Below are 23,085 nucleotides of genomic sequence, written 5' to 3' on the forward strand. Positions count from 1 at the left end.
TCTTGACCTGAGGTCTAGAGCTCTAATCTTTGTGCTGCTGGTTTGCTTTCAAAAGGGATTTTAAGAATTGAGTCATTACTTCATGATGTTTTTTAATTTTTTCAATAGTAGTACAAATTTTCTTTTTTTTTAAATGAAACTTTCTCTTTTAATTGGTAAGCATTTATTTTTTCCTTCAGCAACATTTTCTATCTAGAAAAACTATCACTAGCAATGGCTTTTCCCCACCTCCCCCCACCCCAATTTATCCAGTATTTTTTTTTCATTTCCTTGTCATTTCAGCCTAATGCAAAGGCTCCTGTCAAGTCACAGAGAGAATTTAAATTCAGTCTCTGCTTTGCTTTGTTTTGAGAGTATAGTGTGTAAGTGAAATGTCATTTTTATTCTCTTTTAGTTAAGAAAGTCAAGGATGTATTATGGGTTTCTTAATATGTTAAGAGTTGTTATTAACACCATTCAAGTTATATCTGTCAAAGAGCTTCTGTTCTATTAATTACATGCCACACGTCATCACTCCTATGAATGTTGTCCATTGTTCTCTTCCAGGCAATGCAGGGGACTTACAAAAGTATGTAACAGTTCCAAAAGCATTTCGTAAAAGCTAGTGACATCAGTGGTTTGCTAAAGTACAGCTTCTTGCTCTCAAAATACTCTTTATGCATTTGGAGTTTCATATTTAGTCCATATATACGTGACTCACTATAACAACCACTTCTGTAGGGGTGATGATGTGAAGAATATGAGATGTGGGTCAGGAATTAGAAACTGGGAAGCAAGCATTCACTGCTTGGTCTGTCAATGACTCACACAGTCAGTCGCTTCCTGGGAATATAAAGTCAAATTTTTTGAGTCCTGTCTATTTGTGTGTAAATGGCACTCATTGGCCATCCCTAATTAGTGAGGTTTATAAGCTAGGTTAAAACAATTCCAAAGTTTGAACTCAAGCATTTTAGTTTACTGAAAACCTTTGAAGATATGACAATATATAGTTTGAGCTGTCCAACCGGTTTTGCTGCTTTTACATCTTGTGAAACTGGTAAATATTGTCTTGCAACTATTATTTGAAATCTTCTCCTTTTGCCCAAATCAGGATGTTTATTTTTCATTACAACTTCTACCATTGACTCCAAAGTTGTATATGAGATTCTCCTTTCCCCTGGATAGTAGCCATGCCTGTAGTGTTCTGCTCCCTCACTTTACTTCTTCCCTGGCTTCCTTCAAAAAGAAGCAAGTGTTTTATATGTCTCCACCCTTAGAATGTATATTCCTTGAGGTCCAGCACTTAGCATGTGATAAGTGACAAATAAAAGATTGACTTCAAATTAAGAAACAAAAAACCCCAAAGAATTATCATTTTGTTACCCATATGCTAATTCATTTATATTCCTTAGTGTCTACAAGAATAACTTAGATCATTTTATAAAACTTTATCCAGAAATGATTTTACCAGTCCAGTTTTGAAATTTCTCATTTGTTCTTAGAATATTGAAGTCATTCAACCTCTGGAAAAAATAGCTACTTTCAAAGTCAAGTTTTGGAATAGCTCTCTTGTGAAAATTAGAAGATGAATTATCAATATACAGAAAGTTTCTATATTACTCTTAATTTTATATTTTTCTTCTTAAACCAGAGAGTATATTACCTTTTCCATGATATACTTCACTTTATATATTTTCAAAGATCTTTCAGTTAGAAGTTTGCAATGTTCAACAATTTTAACTTGATGCACTTAAACACACAAAAATGAATTGAAATGATTACTCTTAACCTTGAGTAAGTCACAACCTCTCCATGTTTCAATTTCCTTATATGTAAAATGAGGGATTGGGATTAGATAGAATTTAGAGACAGCTAGGTAGTTCATGGATAAAAGAGGGTTGGGTCTGCTATAAGAAGAAATAAGTTAAAATTCAACCTCAGATACTTAACTAGTTGTATGGCCTTGGGAAAGTCACTCAGAAATTTGCCCTTAATCTAGTGGAACAGGAAATGGTATCTTTGCCAAGAAAATCACATGGGCAGCATTGGAGTACTTACTATTGGTCTAGTGAGTCCACTGAATAGCAACAAGGTTTAGCCCAACACTATAATCCTAGGAAATGATTTGAATTTACACTAGATGTATTTAATTCAGTCCTTTCCATCCAATATAAAGTAGAATTTACAACATGGAAAAGTAAATAAAATAGCTTAAGGTGATAAAATGGGGAGAGCTGGCTAACAGAGTTTCTATATCATTCTTAATTTTATACCTTTCCTCTTAGGCCAGAGTACATTACCTGTTCCATGTTATACATTTTAAAAGATCTGAAAGTTAGAAATTCACATTGCTCAATTTTTTGAGATCTCTTCAGAAAAAAAATGGATTTGAACCCACAATATTTTGTAATATGTCATCAAGATACGTACAACCAAGAGTTAAATAGATCTGATCTAAATTCTGAGGGCCCAAACAAAATTACAGCTACTCATTACTTAATAAAGGAATGTCCTCTGATGGGTCTCCTGTAATGTTTCTTTTTTTTTAAGTTTTTGCAAGGCAAATGGGGTTAAGTGGCTTGCCCAAGGCCACACAGCTAGGTAATTATTAAGTGTCTGAGATTGGATTTAAACTCGGGTACTCCTGACTCCAGGGCTGGTGCTTTATCCACTAGGCCACCTAGCCGCCCCTCCTGTAATGTTTTTTAAGCAATGGTTGATACCTACTAGTGAGAAAATCTGTCTAACCATCTTTCTAGGTTTGTTCCACTTTTAAATATGGGAGAAATCAAATGTGGTACACCGCTACTAATAGGAGACCCATCTAGTTGAAAGGCATACCAAGTATTAATAATAAAAAATCAAAAGTTTTAGAAAATTTAAAACCCTTACAATTCATAGAAATGAACAGTAATGGCTCAAGATAGCAATTATTGCCTTAATGTAGTTTTACATCTTAAAATTTACATTGTGTAAATTATATTGTGATTGATCTCATTACCTCCCTTGGATTTACTTATCTTTTTTTCCCCCTGATAATTCTCAAATCTACTTTTTCTGCCCCAGTCTCTCAGCTGACCTCCAATGTCACATCTTCAATTGTATTTCATTCATCTCAAACATCCCCCCCTAAATCTTCCCCTGCCCACTTAACTTGCCTAGTTCTGCTGAGGGCAACACTGTCCTCTCAGCACCATTCTAGTGCATCACCTCATGCCTAGATTATTCAAGATTTTGCTAGGCTCTGGAGGGGAGGTCTGTCTGCTTCAGGTTTCTCTCTACTCCACTCTTCTTTCAACCACTAAAGTGATTTTCCTAAAATACAGATCTGCTCCCATGCCTCCCACCCCGCAATAAGTTCCAACAACTTCTTACCATCTTCAGGAGCAAATATAAAGTACTTGTTTGGCATTCAAAGTCCTCCAGCCTTTCCATCTTCTTATATGCCTTACTCCCTAATATTTACTCTTAGATCCAATGATGGCCTCCTGGCTGTTCCATGAACAATTCATTATATCTCTCAATTCTGGCATTCTCCCTGGCAGTCCTCCATGCCTAGAATGCTCTCCTTCCTCTGTTCCAACTACTGACCTCCCTGGCTTCTTTAAATCCCAACTAAAACCCCCACATTCTATAGGAAGCCTTATAATCCCAGTGCATTTCCTTTATTATTTCCCATTATCCTATTTGCACATAGGCTCCCCTTTTACATTGTAAACTCCTTGAGGAAAAGGACTGTCATTTGCTGAGTTCAGCACAATGACTGGCACATTGTTGGCACATTAAAAATTTTTATTGAATTGAAAATTCAAATTGTGTATTCATTACTTTACATATACAGATGATGGACAGAAAGATGGCCTCAGAGTGATAAAGATCAGGGTTCAAGGCCTTCCTCTGATAGTGTGACTACCTCTGGCAGTGTAATTCTGGGCAAGTCACTAGAGACTTGAGAGTTGACTCAGGGACACTAAGAACTTAAGCCTCTAGTCAATAAAGTCAATAAACATTTATTTTGGGCCTCCTGTGTGCTAGGCCTGGTGCAGCAGATGGAGGGCAAGGTTTGGAGTCAGACTCATCTTCCTGAGATCAAATCTGGCCTTCGAACTTACTAGCTGGTTGACTGTGGGCAAGGCATCCTGTTTATCTGGATTTCCTCATCTGTAAAATGAACTGGAAAAGGAAAAGGCAAATGACCAGTTATCTCTGCCAAAATATCCCTGAAGGGGTCAGAAGAGTAGGACGCGACTGAAGAATATGTGCTAGGTTTAGTGCTAAAGAGACAGTCCCTGCCCTCAAGGAACTCAAACTCTTAAATGGGGAAAACCACACAAAAGGAAACTGATCCCTCCTCTCCCCACCTCCTCCCCAAAATAAAACAACAAAAAAATGGAGCCTTGAAGAGAATGTTGAGGGGGAAGGGGAAGTGGAAGAAAGATTTTACATTCCTGGAGTTTAGTGCTTTACCTCTGGTAGGCCAATTAAAGGAGGGAGACAACTTAGAGTCCCAAGGTGTTGACTATCAAAGCCAAATCAATTTGCCTGATGATGATGATGCAATTTCAGCTTATCCCAAGGAGACTTGTTGCCTCAAATGGAAAATGAAGAGAAGTGGTACTGACTGATAAGCAATTGGTAGGAGGTCTTCATGGGAAATTTCTTATGATAAAATCCCAAATCTAATAAAAGACAATTTATTGCTTTGCAACAAAGCAAATTATGGTAAAAACATTTAAGAGCAATGCTGGATTAAAAAGGTGCATGGGGGCTATAGGGGTATGGATGGGTATACTTTAAATGTTGCAAACTATAAAATCAACTGGAAGGCCTATGGAATGGGATGTGACAATTATATTCAGCACTTACCCTTACTCTAAGTCTTATGCATTGACATGAAATGTACACACTCATCTCTACCATTTTCTATTTATATTAAAAACCTCAGGGAGGAAACACCTGTGTTTTATTTAACAAGTCCTCAGATGGAAAACCAAGCATGTCTTTAGCCAAATGTAAAGTTTCAGGAAGCTTATTTTCTTGGATAAGATTTTTACATAAATTTTCCACATGGCAAGGCCTACTGAACAGTAATTGAATGAGAATATGACACCCACAAATCCAAACTACAGGGATATGTGAATGTGTGCATGTGTGTTTGCACATATATAACTTTCTACAAATACCAAACCAGCTCAGTTAAACCTCCTTCTGAGCATTCTTAATGGCCAAGTTGCATCTGCCCAAAATTAAGGATAATTTCTCACAAGTGATAAATAGTAATATAAGAAACTGTCATCCAGCCATACCTTGTCTTTCATCATATCCAGTACTCTGATGTTTTTTATAAAAGATTGGACTTTCCCATCTTGCCCAGGCTGGAAGGACAGGGCCTACTCATGGACCCTGTCCCACTACTAATCAGCATGAGGACTTTGATCTACTCCATGTCACTTGTGGGCCAGTTTGCTCCTCCTTAGGCTCCTGTTGAGCACCCTCTGGCCAAACTTAAATACCCAAAACCTCAAAACTGCTGCTCAAGAGATCTCTTAGATTTAGCTTCCTTGGTAGCTAAGATTACAGGCACATGCCATCACTGCCAACTCTGTTCTGTTTTATGAGAGAAAAAAACAATGGTGTATACTAAAAACAATAATTTAGTATAAAAGTGATTTATTATAAGGAAACTTTAAATATAACCAACAATACTGAAAATATTGTGACTGGCATTTACAACCTTGATCAGAATTCTTTGTTGTACAAGTATTTCTTTGTCATTCTATGAATAGTTAACAATAAACTAGTGCAACAGAACTGATAACTTGTTTAGAAGTAAGCATACAGAAGGATGGACTGAAAATTGTTAGTTTTTCTTCTTGTATAAGATACAGCATCTTAAAATAAAATCTAGTACAAAGGCTAACAAGTTAACATCATTTATATAATGTTTTCCCTATCAGTTAACACAGGTAAAAAATAGTTAATGTTTTAAGATCTGGCTGAAGTTATAATTTTAATTATGTTTTGTTTACACCTTCTGATAGGTACATTATTTTCTAACCACAGTTTCATTTTCAAATGAGTCTGAAAAGATTTTTCCAAACACAACACAGGAAAATAAAGATTATTTAAACTCATCCATATTGAAGTTGAAAACTTGTTTTCCAGAAAAATTAAAAAATTTATTTTAATCTTAGTGCAAACACAGCTTGTTAACATGAATATTGTTAGTGAATGGAATGACACAATGACATTTATTAACTTAAAGGAAAGGAGCACGTTTTGTGAAGTGGATAAGGTTCTGATCAAAGGATCTGAAATTGAATACTGCCATTGTCACTTATAACATATGAGACCTTGGCAAATCATTTAACCTTTCAAGCTTTCCATCCCCGTTTTGTGTTACTTATAAATTCCTTTGGCTCTAAATCTAATATCCTATAAACTAACTTCTTTCCAAAGTAGAACAGTAGAAACATTAAACAACAATAGTATTCTTTACTAATGGTTTATACTAGGCTCATTATTTAAGCATGGGCCCTCACAAAAGCAAAGAGTGTAAAGTGTTGTTGCAATTATATATGAAGATCTGGGAATAAGCTCACAAACCAGTTTCAGATATTTAATTTTTATTCTCATTTTATTCCTTTGTTATTGTTTTTCAAATGTTTATTTCTGCTCTCCTGATAGTAATTTTCTCTGACAAAATCCATGTGATGGGCTATTGATTGATAAAGTTTCTGTTTTGTCTTAGCTTTCTAAAGGCAGATACCATAGTTAATACAAGAGAGGAAAGAACCATTTTGATTTAAGTGTTGGAAAGATTTATCTTCATGTTAACTCAACCTAAGGATACAGAAATAATATTCCCTTAGATCTGGGGCAGGGAATGTCTGACCTGCACTGAATAAGGCTGCAAAATCATTTGATCTGGGTGTTGCACGACAGCTGCAGATAGGACTCAAAATTCAATCTAGGAGTTTTTTAGGGGTGAATTAATTAAATGTTTGACTAATTTTTAAATTCATAATTGTGTATGTCCTGCAAATGAAAATATAAATATCTAAGTGGTTCTTGGTAGAAAAAAAGGTTCCCCATCTCTGTCTTAAATAAAAGAATAGATTGACCTCAAATTAATTTTGCTATGGGAAATAATTTTCAGTGGCTAAAAGATTTCTGGGATTTAGAATGCAAAATGTTACCTTAATAAAGTTCAAGATAGTTTTCTTCTTTTATCTGTAGTTCTCAAAATGTGACTTTATTAAATTTTTACTAATATGGATCATTATTTCGTGGTGCAGAAATGTGGAGCTATTTTGATTGGAAATTTGAAAGAAAAAAGTAAGCAAAATCTTCTATGAAAAGATGAATATCAAATTCTAAATTAATGCTTAGAAAAATGAAATAATGAGAAACAGTAGGAATTGCAAACTATAAAAGAAGGAAGAAAAGGGTAAGATTTGGTTGCTTAAGAAAAATGTGACAATTACTTGTCATCTATAAAAGGTTTTTTTCTTCTTACTAGAACATACTTGGATTGCCAGTTCTTAAGCCAGTGGAATGTATAAGCTATTGACATCATGCCAAATTAATCAAAATGTAATTTATTGCAAAAATATATGAGACTTTAAATTTGCACGTGGAGTTTTATGCTACTTCTCAAAGAGACTTGTATCAATCTAGAAAATAAAAAGGATGAAGACAGTCACACCATAAATAGACTTGATAGAAAGAATGTAATGTCATGCTTTACAATTATGATCAGCTTCCAAAGTTACACTTTGACTTGGACATAACAATTTGAACCCACCAGAATCTGTCATTTTTATATCCCAAGTATTATTAAGTATTTTACTAACTTTGTATACACTAATATTTCTAAGATGTCACAATCATTAGAACAAACTTTTCAGCAAATCTTAATAATTTTGTAGAGTAGAAACTAATCAACATAATTATTTCTTAAAAATCTGCTCTTTCCAAAGTGTTGCAGGTAAAATCTATTATCTATGAAATCACTATTTTGTTTACTGATACATTATAGTGTTGTGTAAAAAAGCAAAAAAAATTGTTTTTGAAATCACAGGAAATGCTCGGCATCTACAACAAAGATAGACACATTTTCAGTGGACAACCACTACTGTGCTGTTCTGTGATATTAGCTCTTGTCAAATGAAATTTCTCCTTCATGCTGTGGAATCAACAATGTCCATATTTGTTCCAAATAAAGCAACTAACTGTTCTTCATAGTTTGCAATGTTCCTTTTCATAATGTCCATGCAGGGTCCCAAAAGCCTTTCAAATGCTTGCACATCCATGGCTAAGATTGATCAGGGCAAGAGAATGAAGAAAAAAAAAGAAACAATTATTTGCAAATTGTAACACTGGCAGGCAATTCATGAATGCATAGTCGATATATACAAAACCAAACATTATCTATGAAAAACCAGTCAACAACCATTAAGTGCCTACTATGTGCCAATTACTGTAACATATTAAACATGTAACATATGAAAATGTGAAATGATATAAACTTATCCAATTTCAAGTGCATTCAATCTATGCTCATCTTCTATGCTTAGCATCTGCCAAAAGAAGAATCTAGAGAAGGGCACAGTCTAACATTTCTCTGTATCTTTCAATGTAATAGGATACATGCTGATTTAATCTTGAGGCCTTGGTCCAAGAGGGAAAAAGGACATTGAAAACTAATAGTGTTTTCACTACTGCTAGACTCTTTAATTTGTTCATTTTTTTAAAAAAATGAGTTAAATTTGGTTCTGCTTCTCTGCTACTGTGAGTAGCACCTCATAGAAATTTTATTTTGAAAGGATACCTCTAACATCCTAGAACTCTCTCTTGTTTTCAGTCTCCTTCTCTCATTCCCTCACCCTCAGTAAAATGGGGTAGGAGAAGGCTGTCCAATCTATGCTCCCTAATGCCACTTTTGGATTATCCTGTCACCGCTTTTGAGGTGAAGACTTGGTATATGTACTTATTTCTCAAATCCAGATCCTTATTGCTATAATCTGTTGGCCCAATTCTTCTTTCTTTCCTCCTGGCTTTAATTCTTTCCCTTATAATTGAAGATTTCAGTTGGCCTGTCAGTGTTTTCATTAACTCCCTCAAATGCTATAACCTACATTTTTGGTCTACCTTAGATCTCACCATCACCCATAATTGTGTTCACCTCAATGATCTTGAACCTTGAAATTCCTTTCTCTTATTTCTTGCCCAGCTCTCCCCTCTGTCTTATTCCTTAAAAACTAATTTTCATCATTCATCTATTCCACAAGTATTTAAATCAAGCACATACTATAATGGTAAGAATTCCTAGGAACAAGGAATATAAAATCAGAACTGAAACACTCTGCATCCAGTGTGGGAGTGAAGTTAACAGATATAACTAAACACAGAATACAGCTAGGGGAGGGGAATCAAGAACAACTTTGGATCAGATGTAGCACTTGAACCAAAGGAAACTAGGGATCCTTCATGCTTTCCAATTCTCCTGGTTCTTCAGTCCTACCCTGACTTTGCATTTCTCTTCACTGCCATTGCTACCACACTAATTCAGGCCCTTATTATTTCTCACATGGACTACAGCTATATTTTCCCTCAAATTTCTTCCCTCTTCAGACCTCTACAGAAGCACTAAAGTGGTGATCCAGAATCACAGAGCCGACCACATCCTCTACTTATGTTGTCTCTGGGATGAAGTATGAACTCTTCTATTTGGCTTTTGAAACCCTTCACAACTTGGCTCCAACTTACTTTTTCCAAACTATTATATATTACCTTGCTTCATCCACTCTTTGGTTCTCTCTGTTTCTGTCTCTCTTTCTCACTGTCCTGAATCCTTTAAAGATCTTAATAAAGATAGTTTTTATTATTAGAATAATATCCTTTATATCCATAAAAATGTTCATTCTAAAGATGTTTTAATAGTATTCTTAAGGTAGAATTGCAAGCTCAAGTTAAGTCAACCACATAAAATGGCAACCAATCCACCCCACCCCCCCATGTGATATTAAGACTGCATTTAAGAAACCAGGCCTAGGTGACAGTCCTACTGCTCTGGTCAAGTTCCATTTGTAGTACTGTATTAGATTATGGGCATGTTAGGAAAAATATTGATAGGAAAGAGAATTTTCAGAATATGGCAATGAAGATGATAAAGGACTCTCAATTATCCCACAACAGAATCTTATTAAGATGTTAAATAAACCTGGAGAAGATAGGACTTGGGGGTGACATGACTGCTGCCTTCCCTAACAATTAGAGTATCCCCAAAGAGGAATGGCCATTGTTTATAGCTAGTGGATTCCCCCTTTCTAAAGATCTTCAAATGTAGACTGGATGACCACTTACCAGGGAGTCATAGGGGGAGACTTGGTAATTAAGTATATATTGCATTAGAGGGCTTTGGAGGCACCTTTCAACTCTCTGTGCTTTTCCATCTAATATAAAGTCTTGAATTTCCTTATGAAATTAGTTGCTCAAATATTTTAAAATTCATAATTCTGCCACCCTATCTCCTTCCTTTGGTGTTTGACATTTTTCTTTTGTCTATGTCTTATTCTATATTTCTAATAAAAAACTGGTTTCTCAACCTCAAGCTAAGAATAATTAATCTGAGTGTTTTCTCTGTGTGCAAAAATGTCAATCTTCCATGTCATTCTCCTCCATCTGAATGTTGACTTGGCCTGTGTCAATACTACCTGGTCAGCTTTGTAATAGTACCAATAAATTCCTTTACCTGGGTCAACAAATCACAAGATAAAAGACAATGTGGATGAGGGAAGAGAAAATCTGTTTTTTTTTTGTTTGCTTTTTGTAAACATTCCCTCTCTAGCCTAAGTGGGATTCTTATCAGTAGAAATTTGAAACAAATATCATAACTTGTAAGAGGATCATAATGTAGAACTATGTCATCTACATGAAATCTCATTGGTTGTCTAACTCAGTTTTAAGATTCTTTGTCTTTTCTGTATAAAAATGCCCTCCAAATTTTGGATCAGGGTTGGTATCTTTAATGATACCATCCATGCATACGATTGGTAAAATCCTAGAGAATAAAACTTCATGAATAAAACCAAAACTAACTTTTATTTGTTTCATTTTTAACCAAAGAAAATTATATTTAACACTTTCAAGATCATTTTTAATGTTTCTTGACCTGACATAAACCAAATATATGTTAATGTATATTTATAAAATTTAATTGGGAAAAGACTGATAAAAAGCACTGAAAGATTATTTTAAATATGTTTTCTTCCTAAAACAAGTTAAAGTTAACAATATGGTAAGGAAGGCTTTGAGTGTACTCCTAAAATGCATTTATTAAAATAAATATTAAAATCTTTTTGCTCAAAATATCACCTGCTAAGCTGCTAACATGTACAGGAAGTTAAAAAGAAGGCAATAAAGTTTGTGATTAATGCCTAGGAATGTGCAAACATGATGACAATTTCTTTATCTTTTGACAAATCTACAATTTTTCTTCCTGATGTTATAGTAATAATTCTTATTTTAAATTTTCATCACTAGTGCCCAAATCTTGCCTCTTCTCGTTCCACATTTACCATATCAAATCCCTTCTCTCCACTCCCCCCAGTCAACATTTGAGCTCAGGCTTCATCACCTCTCCCAGAGATGATGGCAGTAGTCTCCTAATTGGTCTCACTGACTTATGTCTTCCCACTCTGGTCTATCCTTTGCAAAGCTGCCAAGTACAGATCTGACTGTGTGACACACACTCCCTCCTCTCAATAAATTCCAGTGGTTCCCTTTAGGATTAAATATAATCCCCCTTTCATTTTTGAGAGCCCCTTTGAAGCCTGGCCCTGGTCCATCTTTCCAGACTTGTGGGACTTCCCCCCCCCCTGCACTTTATGATCTTGCCAAACGGGCATCTCTCTGGGCCTCCTACAAGAGGCTCCATCTCCTGTTTTAAGCTTCTTCCTTTTCCATTTATATCCCTAGTGCAATACATACCATGGACACTTAATAAATGAGTCATTCATAAATGATAATTCTTTGATCACAGAATCTCACACAGCAACTTACAAATAATGTTTTTGACTTTACAATTCTATGAAATAAGGAATAGATATTCATGTTTTAAAAAATGAAATACTGGTTGAAGAACAGGAATGGCATTCTGTGTTATATTAATATTCCAACCACTAAAACATTTCTTCATGCATTAGTGTATGAAATATAGGAAAAAATGCAAATTGAATGCAAAACTTAAAAATCAAGTAGATATGTTATTTCAATAAAGAAAAGGTGCTTTCATCAGAAAAACACCTATTAAGTATAACAAACAAAATTATCTGTAGCAAATAAATATAGATATAAATGATCATATTTGAATTAAATACCTAAACATTTGACAGTTCCAACAGCATGGGCTGAAGCTGCTCGGGGTTTGTTTGTGACCAGGGCGAGTTCTCCAAAATACTGCCCCCTAGAATATCGGGCAATTTCAATGGCATCATTCTCTTCGACTTCCTGTTTATTCTGGAAATGGCATTAAATATTTATTCAATTTCTTTAAAATAATTTAAACTTTAACAAACATAAAAAGAAAATCTAGACCAGTGTTAAATTATTATATAGATTTCAATAGATTAAGCTATCATACCTTTCTTTTCATAGATATTTTCACTTCTCCAGATTCTATAATGAAAAAAGAATCAGCTGAATCTCCCTATTGGGGAAAAAAAAACCAGAAAAAAATTCAAGTTCTGCTTTATCCATTTTCTTGCTTTAGCCTCAACTATGAATTTAAAGATCCCCTTCTTGCAAAAAAAAAAAGCACAGTAAAATGAATAACTTTTTTTATTGGCAAGAGATGTATTGTCAATAATAATAATGACATATTTTGGACAGTTCTATATTTTTTTCCCCAAAATACAAACAATCCCCCATTAGACTAATACATAGTCCGCTCTCTTTGTACATGTATTTATGTACATTTTTACCTATATGTCCATTTATTAATTTATTCTCTCTCTATATACAAATATGTGTACATAAGTGTGTATTATAGGTCTGTGGTTTGGTCTGTTGAGGGATCGCTCTCCTGATGAAGCTCAGAAAGCCAGCCTTCTTGACCAGTCCTAGGGCATAGTCTGGGACACTGAAAGATTAAATGCCACAGACTACCTTCATAAAGTTAGGACATGTCCCAGAGGCAATCAAATCCTCCTTGGCTCTATAGCTGATCATGCTGCCTCTTAATCCTATGAATGCATGTGGTACAATGGTCTGTCTATATTGTAGCTTGGGTCCCAAGCAGGAGTGTGCCAGAGCCAATATGAGCGAATGCCATAAATCAGGGCATGACTTATTTGTTTTGATGATTACCCATATTTGAGAAAGTAATGGAGAAAATGTTAATAATTCAGATTAAATTTACAAGTATGCATTTTTTCTCTTCATGGAGCCAGTTCCTGGTAGACTTCTATTCAGCTCTTTCTACGTCACAGGACTTAGGGCTACAAAGGAACTTAGAAGTCATCTAGTCCAATGCCTTTATTTTTACAGAGAAGGAAACAGGGTCCCAGAAACACTAGAAGACATTCCCAACCTCACACAGAAAGCAAGTGCTAGAGCAGGGTTTGTACTTGAACTTCAAAGCCAACTCCCCTTCCCACTCTAAATATGTTGTATATACTGTGATACCCTATAGAACTTCTGGCAGAAATTTTTCTTTAGTTTTAGAAAAAGAGTCCTATCATTTCCATCATGCCTGGGAAGATTTATATGAATTGATGCAGAGTGGGGTCAGCAGAACCAGGAAAACAATTTACAGAATGACCCCAGTGATATATATTAAAAAAGAGCAATAAAGTAAAAGTGAATCCTATACAACTATAATGACCAAGCTTTACCAGAAAAGAAATGAGAAGATACACTTTTTAAACTGGAAAAGTAAGGGACTACAGGTGTGGAGTTGTTGTATATGCTACTAATAAAAAGGATTGATTTTTAAAAAAAAACTAATTAAACGTTTTTTTTTTTTGGTCCCATGGGAATCCCCTGATGGTTAGGGGATGTTGGAGAAGCATATATTAAAACATGAATGTTACAAAAAAAGGCATTAATAAAATAAAAAAGTAACATTATTTCCCCCTTGTTGCTATATTTTAAGGGGATTTTGCAGATGTTTAAATTCCATTCTATTGTTTCCTTTATAATCCTTGTTATCTATATGCATCTGTGCAAAGCTGATAAACCAAAGTCAGTCAAATTGTCTTGTTGCACTTCAGGATTTCTGAATTTCTCAGAATGTTTTTGGAAATATAGGCTTTTTTGTCAGATTCTTTCCATTATATTTTAATATCAATAGCTAGTTTTATTCATTTCATAGTTAATAATAAATGATGTCACAAAATAACCTATTCCTTGGGTTGAAGTTTACATAAAACATACAAAACTTACGCTTTTGTCTATGACCAAGAAATCAGGCACCTGATTAAAGAAAAGTTAAGGAACAGATATAGAGGCTTTAATTTTTATTATCTAAAAGATAAGGTTTTATGGGAATTTTGTTGTTGGAAGTTTTAAGTGTAGGGGAGGGAAGGAAGAACTACTCCAAAGTCATGTAGATCACTAATTTCTTCCTTTCTTTTTTTTTTAAGGTTTTTGCAAGGCAAATAGGGGTAAGTGGCTTGCCCAAGGCCTCACAGCTAGGTAATTATTAAGTGTCTGGAACCGGATTTGAACCCAGGTACTCCTGACTCCAGGGCCAGTGCTTTATCCACTACACCACCTAGCCACCCAGATCACTAATTTCTTAATCAGTGTAATCTAGTATATTAATTTGTAGCTATTTTCTCTATTTCCCTCAACCTAATAAGGCATTTCTTCTAGTCATTTCAAGTACCCATATGAAAAAATAAAAATTTGCTTGCTTCAAGACTACTGAAAACAATCAGACCACCTGATCAAGTTGATCTGAGCAAGAAGATGAGACATTTTAGTATGTCTCTATATTATTTATGAGATCCAAAACAGAGTCTTCTTTTTGCTGAGTCCAGTGGAAAACAGTTTTAAAAGTGTGAATAACTAAAAGTAGTTTATGGTGATATTTTAAAGGTAAGAAAGTTCACCAAACGTGGTAGAAGTTGGGAAATTCTTTCAATGATATTCATAAAAAACGAATAGAGCTATTAGTGTTTGAAAGTTTTATGTATATATACATATATATATATATATATATATACATACATATATTTAAAATACATGATAAATACTATACCTGAGCAATAATCTGTTCCCCATCTTTGTATACCTTGGTGCCTATCACATCAACCACTTTCAGACGTTCTGAGACCTTCATGAAACAAAAAAAGGTCATATTAAGTATTAGGAATACTCAATCTGCCTATTTCACTTTTGATGTATTCCTTTTACTGAATAGCATAATAGTTAATTGAATTACTATACCTATCATAGAAAATAAATTGACTTGTACTAATGTACTTTACAGTAAAAAAAATTTAAAAAACTATAAATTTGAGAAAGGAGACTATTAAAAACTAGCATTTATTACTTTACCAAAGTATGGTTTATACAAAGAGGCCCTTCCTACTTAGAGTTAGCTGACCATGTGCACAGGACTCAGCATCAAGGTATTTAAGAAGCTAACCCCACTAATGGCCACTGAAAAGTTCAAGTTGATGACTCAGTAGACCTTTAAGGGTATTTGCATGGTCATCTAAAATATCAAACCTCTCAGCACTGAGTCACACATATATAGTCTGTCAAAACAGTAATGGCTATACTTTGATTTCTTTCTAAGTTCATAAAGAATGAAAAAGCATTTCTCAAGGCCTTACATTGTGCCATCACCATGCTATGTGCTGGAAACATAAAAAGGATTGCATTCTAATAGGAGAAGACAGTACATATAAGGAAATCTGAGATAGAAAGGGAGAAAGAAGATAGAAAGGTTGGAAATGGCTGAGAAGTTTCATGGTAGTCTGGTTCTGAGGTTTCCTTCTCAGAGCCCAGGAGTCCAGAGGCAAAATTCTAATTCCAATGGGAAGAAGAAGAGGGACAGAATGGCAGTTTAATAGTAGAGTATGAGGAAATAAAATCTTTAAGCAGTGGGCAGAGGTAAGACAGTATTATTACAATGCCTCTGCTGTTGGTCATGATGCCCATTTAGCTGATGTACATAGTATCTAGAGTCCCATCAACTGCTAAGGAGAATTACCTAATGAAACAAAATAAAGTGTGTTTTTTCCATATTTGTATATATATATATATATATATATATATATATATATATATATATTCTGATGTTAAAGTGAAAAAAGTCAGGATTTGTAAGAAATTATTTCAAAATTTCAGCTAGAACACAATAGTAATTAGGCCAACAGCTGTCAAGTTCAGTTCTTTGCTCTGGTCCAAGCTAAAGAGCAGATCTTTTATATGCCACTGATCCTAAACAGGGCCAAAGAAAAAGAATCAGAACAAATTTAACAGCAATACCCCTTTCCCAAAAAAACCTCCCAACTCAAATTGACTCCACAGTCATATCTGTATACAAAGAAAAGTATGTGATGAAGTATCCATTAGGTATTAAATTACAAGCATGTATATTATTGGGGTAGAGGGAGCTTCCTTGAGAATTAGGAACCTCCTTGAAGGCAGAAGCTATTTATTTTCTGCCTTTGTATCTCCAGAGTTTAGTATGGTGCCTTGCATATGGGTGTTGGGTAATTGCCAAACTGAACTGAATGAGGCCAGGAAAAAAATCATCCTAAACAGAACAGGAAGAAGTGAGCATAGGGCCATTCAAAAGTAGAAGAAAACACAAGTGACGCTGGGATGCAAATGGGCCTTCTCACAATACTATGTAGAGAAGAGATCATTAGGATCACATATTTTTATTTGTAGGAGGAGATAATAATGAGAGAGAGCTGCATAGTATGGTCAAGCTACCTGAAGAACTGAACCTAGACTAAGAAACAAGAGCAAGCTCTAGACATTATTTCATGTGTGTATTTTGGGTCATTTGCTTATAGTTTGAGAAGGAATATGATATTCTTTCACATAAAACTTCTGCATTAGTGAAAATCTTTAAAACTCATGTAAAAACACTTGAGAAGACTCCAGCACAAGTCCTTGGCTTCTATCTATGTGAAAATACTTTATAGATCACAGTTTATATAAATAATCAGCAACTGAGAGCTCTGTATTTTGTAAATTTTTGTGTAATTTCTTTTGTTTTCTTTAGACAATGAATTTCTTGAAAGAGTTCAATTATAAATGTATTAGAAATCTTCTCCAAGATTGTGTGGGCATTTAAAATAATAAAAATAAAAGCAATGGTAGACACTTGACAACTGTTAAGTAGGTTTAAAATTTTTTTTTGTAAATAGGTTTTACAACAAAGAACACCAGTATAATTTACATATAGTATTCTGATCCTTTAGAATTAAAAACATTGGATGCATGAGACTTCATCTTTAAGGAATTTTATGCATATAAAATTATCTTTTATGATAGACAATTTAAAGACAAATATTTAAAAAAAATCACTAATAGAAATAAACACTTACTTCTAGAGATTTAAGAAATGGTAGTGACTCGATAAAACTTTCATACATTTTTCTTTTTTTGGCATTGTTTTTTACAATTATTCTCCTGAAGGTTACCCTGTCCTAAAAGCAAAATATGAGACAGAGCAATGGAAAAAGTGAGTGACAGATAAAAAAGATAGTTTAATCTATGGCTATTGTTCATTTTCAGTGAGTATAGTAGACCATATAATATATAAAATAAACTCAATTTCTCTTAGTTGTAATATAAAGATATAAAATAATAATACAGCTAGCTTTTGTTTCTGGACATGATCCCACACATATAGTTGAGAATTTTATTCAGAATATTAATCTACCACTAGAGGGCGGTGTCAAACTTCAAAAGAACAATTCACTTTTGGCCACAGAAGTGCGAATTGGATTTCAAAGGCAATTAGAAGTCATCTGTTCAAGATCTCTGCCTTTATTCAGAGTAAGGTCTAAAACATATGGCTATTTTTTTTTTATTTTAAGACTTCTAGGAGCACAGAAACGGCAACCTTTTAAAGAACAGGGTCTTCCAATGTTTCACTGCAGAATCTGAGACACTACAGGTCTTGGATCTGGAAGGGTCAGAGTTCCTTATTTACTTCTAACTGAGGAACCACACATAAAATAATTGTGGGAGAAAAACATCAATTAAAAATCAACTCTTCAAAAATATTTTTGCTATAAATTTTACCCACTGTGAACAAATTTCTGAGTTATTTAAAATTTTCAAATAAAACTGGCTTGATATTTGTTAGTTGTGGAGAAGATCTGTGAATCTAAAGTCAGAGGTCTAGGTTCTTAGTGCATGCATGTAATCTATGCGACAACCTTGGCCAGGTCATGAAATTTCTTCAGGTCTCACTTTGCTCATCTATGAAAGGAAGAAGTTGGACTTTCTGTTTTAGTTCCATGAAACTCTCTTATATACTTTAGGTGTACATTAACTCAACTAATAAATAATCATCATAGCACAAAGACAATATCAAACTTGTAGCTCATGAAACAAACTGGCTCCTAAATGGTTTGAGTTTTATGAGATACTTGATACCAGTATTACACAGCCTGCAGGATCCAAACTACTGATCATATTTTAATCCCAAAATTTTCAGCTAGATGTTATGGATCCTGGAATCATTCTACAAACTGCCTCTTTCTACAAAATAGCATATAAAATTTGAGACAAACTAATATATTGTTGTAAGAAATTTCCAAATTTTTGTTTATGGTAGGTATAAGAGCATTTTTTCCACACAGGAATTCCTTGATGGAACTGCCAATATTTCTGTTCTGGTCTGTCTTTCAATTTTAAATGTAAAATTCTGGTTTTTAAATCTTGCCGGAGAAAATTGCACATTAAACAAGTTTTCAATGCTGATTACTTTTAGTTATTTAAAAAAGATTTTATGATTTGTATGTTGTATGTTGAACACTGAGAGGGTTATCATAAACAATTCACAATGGACAAGCCAATCATAAAAGCAGATGTCTATAAACATAAAAGCAAATATTTCATATGTATGACCATAACTAGCCTACATAGTATTTTAGGGCATTGAAACAGTGCTTCTCTGGAAATGCCTAGCACACAGAATGGAATGGTTAGCCTAAGAGACAAATGAACTTTCCTTTAAAAAAATAATATTCTTTAAATTTTTTTTTTAAATTCCCTTCCTCCAGTGCCCCCCACATTGAGAAGGCAAGCAGAATGATATCTATTATAAATGTGAAGACATACCAAACATATTTCTCTATTAGCCATTCAATTAAAGTTTTCATCAGAGTTAAAAATTTTTTCCATGAGGAGATAACTACCTTCAGAACAAAGCTGATCCTATTGATTAAGTAAGAGGTTTACTTGGCCCTATTTTCATAATTGACCCTAATGATTAGATTTTTATAACATTTTCCTTCCTTATAGTCTTTGCCTCATTTTCTTCAAATTATTTTACCAGCTTTATCCCCTTCAATTTCTTTTTTTAATCTAGTTAACATTTAAAGTAGTTTTGAGATTATGATGTCTTTCCTTCTATTAATTAGTCTTGAATTTTTTCTATGACTTAAAAGTTTCTAATTTCAGAACAATACTGATCAAGAGTTATGATCAATCATCTCCTGAGAGAGATAGAATATCTACATTCCTTAAAGATACAAATGCTTAGAAACTATTAAAGGAGCAATCCTTTATAACTTTATCTAAATTTTAAGAAAAAATATATAAACACTGCCCTCAAAATACATACTGGTCAGAAGCAGGCTTTCTGTGTGAGAACAGCCTTCAGGTAGGATTTTAAAGGAATGGGAAGGCACCCTTCTGCAGAAACACAATCTAAAATTATACTATTATTGATGCAAATCTATGAGACTTATTTGGTTTCAAAAATGAACACGTTGGACAGTCATTTACAGTGTTTTAAATTCCTCTGACATACTTATATCACTAAGGGTACAGAGGAAATGAGAAGAATTAGGTGGGGAGAAGGTATGAATGCTACAGGGCAATAATTATTTTGGAGTATGAAATGCTGCTCAAAGATAGTGTGTCCAGATGAATTCCAACTGATATGATGGGACTAGGTAAGGAAGAAACAAAGAAAGGGGAAATGTGAGGGTAGAAAATTCAACTTACCAACCTAGGATGATAGGTATATAGATTTAGAGCTGAAAGAGGACATCATTCCAACCCTCTTGCATTACCAGTGAGGAAATCAGACACACAAAGGTTAAATGCCTTTGCCTAGGGTCACACAGTTATGGTATATTCTATTGAGCAGGATCAATAAATATTAAGTGATTAATACATATATTCAAAATAAAGGATGGTTAACACATTATCTAATAAAGTCAGAATTGCAAGATCTATATACAGGCTAGAACACTGTACAGTAGTTAATGAAATGACACTAAACAGGAATAAATGTAAAGACTTAAATTTAGATTTGAAAGTTTTCCAAGTACAAGATCTGATTTAGAGGTATAAGACTATAGATTTAGAACTGGAAAAGACCTGGAAAACAATTTTGGTTTAGCTCCATCATTTTATAGGTGAGAGACCTAGGCCTACAGACAAGTGACTCAGGTGACAGAACTGGTGAGCTAAGGAGGGTTAGATATCAGTGGAAAAGATCTCAAGATTTTAGTGGATTGCAAACTCAATATGAATCAACTGCATGATGAGCCAATCAAAAATGCTTATGCATTCTTAAACTTTATTAATAGAGGAATCCCGTTAAGAATGAAGGAGGGAAGTTTTGTGTTTTGTTTTGGTCAGAATCTGGAATTCTAAGTTGAATTCAGAGTACCATATTTTAGGAAGGACAATAAGATCCAGAGGTAGATAATGAGAGTGGTGAAGAGCCTAGAACTAATGGGTCATGATGATCAGTTAAAGGACTAGAAATATTCAGCCTAAATTAAAGGTAACATCAAGTATTTGAAGGGCTGTCATATGGAAGAGAAATGAAATATTCTACATAGAGGCAAAGGGCAAAACCATAGCAATAGAAGTTGCAAACTATTATACATTTACAGACACTGTAGAGAGGATTTCCGAAGCATAGGTTACACTGAAAATCCTCTGAGATTCCTTCTGAGATTCTGTGATCTCAGAAAGTCTGCTGAAGAGTTAAAATGCAAAAACAGAACAAAACAAAAATCCAACCAAAAACTCACTCCATCCATTTTAGTGGTGTTGGCAGTTGTTTCAATTGTATCTGATTCTTTGTGACATCATTTGGGGTTTTCTTTATAAAGATATTAGAGTGGTTTACAATTTCCTTCTCCAGATCATTATACAGATGAGGAAATGGAGGCAAATGGGATTAAACTTGCCCTGGGTCACAGTATTGGTACATATCTGAGGTCAAATTTGAACTCTGATTTTCCTAACTTAAGGTCTGGCACTCTACTCCTGTACCACCTAGCTGCCCTGATAAATTGAAACAGGAGAGAACATTAATAACTTTCTTGCTGTTCAGTTGGGCCTTCTTCTTTGTGACCTTGTTTGGGGTTCTGTGGAGAAGTTTGCCATTTTCTTCTCCAACACATTTAAGGAAAATAAGGAAATAGGAGGCCAACAAGGTCAAATGAGTTTCCCTGGGTCACACAGTTAAAAAAGTATCTCCAGTGCCAGTCCTTATCCACTGTTCCACCCAACTACCTTAACATCTATTATTTGTGAATAGTGATGATAAAACGGGTTTTCAAAAACAGCCACAATAAATAAAACTTACCAAACCCCATAGAGCACCAGGAGAGGTAGCAGTGATTGTAGCTGCTCTGGGTGTATTGTACATTAAGGCCAGTTCACCAAAGCTTCCACGGTTATCATAGTTACCAACACACCTTCCAACACCATCACATTTTACATAAATATCATAAGTTCCCCTGTTAGATAAAAACTGAAGTTAAAATGATATAAGCAATCATTACAATAAATGAGTATAAAGAGTTCTGTAGAGTAAATCTCTATAATGTTAAAAAGACTACAGAGATATCAAGTTGCCAGAGGCTATTGGGCATCTCAATACCCATTATGGAAAAGTGCAAGTGGATTTTTCCAAATTTTTAGAAGACACAAATCAACTAACCATGTGATGATAAGGCACAGCTGGTGGACAAAATGAGCCAGAAATTGAATACTTTTTTGGACAAAATTAGCAACAAAAAGAAGTAAAATGGAATACAACTGTAGCACTGTGACTAGAAGCTGCCACAAAATAACAACACATTTGCTACAATAGCAAAATATAAAGGTCAAAAAATAGAGTAAATCTGAATTTCTACAGTTAAATATGATGTTCATGTTATAAGGTTTCTGTTTTTTGACTGTCTTCTAATTTACCTCCCTTTTCTATACAAATTAGATAGAAGTGATTACGCATCTTAGGGTACTTTGTGCAGTCTACAATCTGTATTTAAATAAAAACTACATTTGGTGTTTGTGAGCTGTCTTCCCACATGCCCATATTCTATTGGGGAGAACACCATTTTAAGACCTTCTCAAGCATATGTGAATGTAGGTGTTAGAGGATTTCTTCTGCTAAAATGTAGCTACTCCCTAAAGAAAATAAAAATCCCAGGGAAACCTGAAAAGTAAAAGGCAGGGAAATATGAAATACAGATGAGAAAGGATTAGAAAGAGAAGGGAACAATGTGATTAAAAAAAGCATGGTTCAGAAGAAAAGTGAATAATTAGTTTTTCTAATCTAGTGACAACTGAATCTTTCATAGATACCAGTTAATACTTAATAATTATTCTACTACCTGTTATTTAGATCTAACCACATTCTTCTCTTTCTATATTTTGAGCAGAATGACATACACCATTGAGTAATTCAATAAATCATTCTGATATTGGTGATCCATGAAAAATGATCTGGTCAAAATCACTAGAACCAGAACTTCATAGAACTGATTCTCACATCATCTGTGAGTCATTAGTAGGTAGTATGAGTGTAAGAAAGTGAATCTCTCTACTTAGGTTTTTTTTTTAATCTGTCAAATGAACGCTTACCTT

The 23,085-nt window shown here is 34.3% G+C and overlaps 1 protein-coding gene across 1 annotated transcript in view; it reads right to left on the bottom strand.

The window, feature by feature from the left end:
• Window positions 1–5,614: 5,614 nt before the first annotated feature.
• Window positions 5,615–23,085, bottom strand: part of PRKAR2B (protein kinase cAMP-dependent type II regulatory subunit beta) — a 148,966-nt gene continuing 131,495 nt past the window's right edge. The window contains exons 6-11 of the mRNA XM_074193939.1: window positions 21,800–21,953; window positions 17,559–17,660; window positions 15,248–15,322; window positions 12,626–12,691; window positions 12,363–12,501; window positions 5,615–8,296 (exon numbers count right to left, since the gene is read on the bottom strand). Coding sequence (XP_074050040.1) covers window positions 8,163–8,296; window positions 12,363–12,501; window positions 12,626–12,691; window positions 15,248–15,322; window positions 17,559–17,660; window positions 21,800–21,953 — 670 coding nt within the window. The 3' untranslated portion in view covers window positions 5,615–8,162. The remainder of the gene's footprint in view (window positions 8,297–12,362; window positions 12,502–12,625; window positions 12,692–15,247; window positions 15,323–17,558; window positions 17,661–21,799; window positions 21,954–23,085) is intronic.

This window comes from Macrotis lagotis, chromosome 7 (assembly GCF_037893015.1).
Source record: "Macrotis lagotis isolate mMagLag1 chromosome 7, bilby.v1.9.chrom.fasta, whole genome shotgun sequence".
In the NCBI taxonomy this organism is placed as follows: Eukaryota; Metazoa; Chordata; class Mammalia; order Peramelemorphia; family Peramelidae; genus Macrotis; species Macrotis lagotis.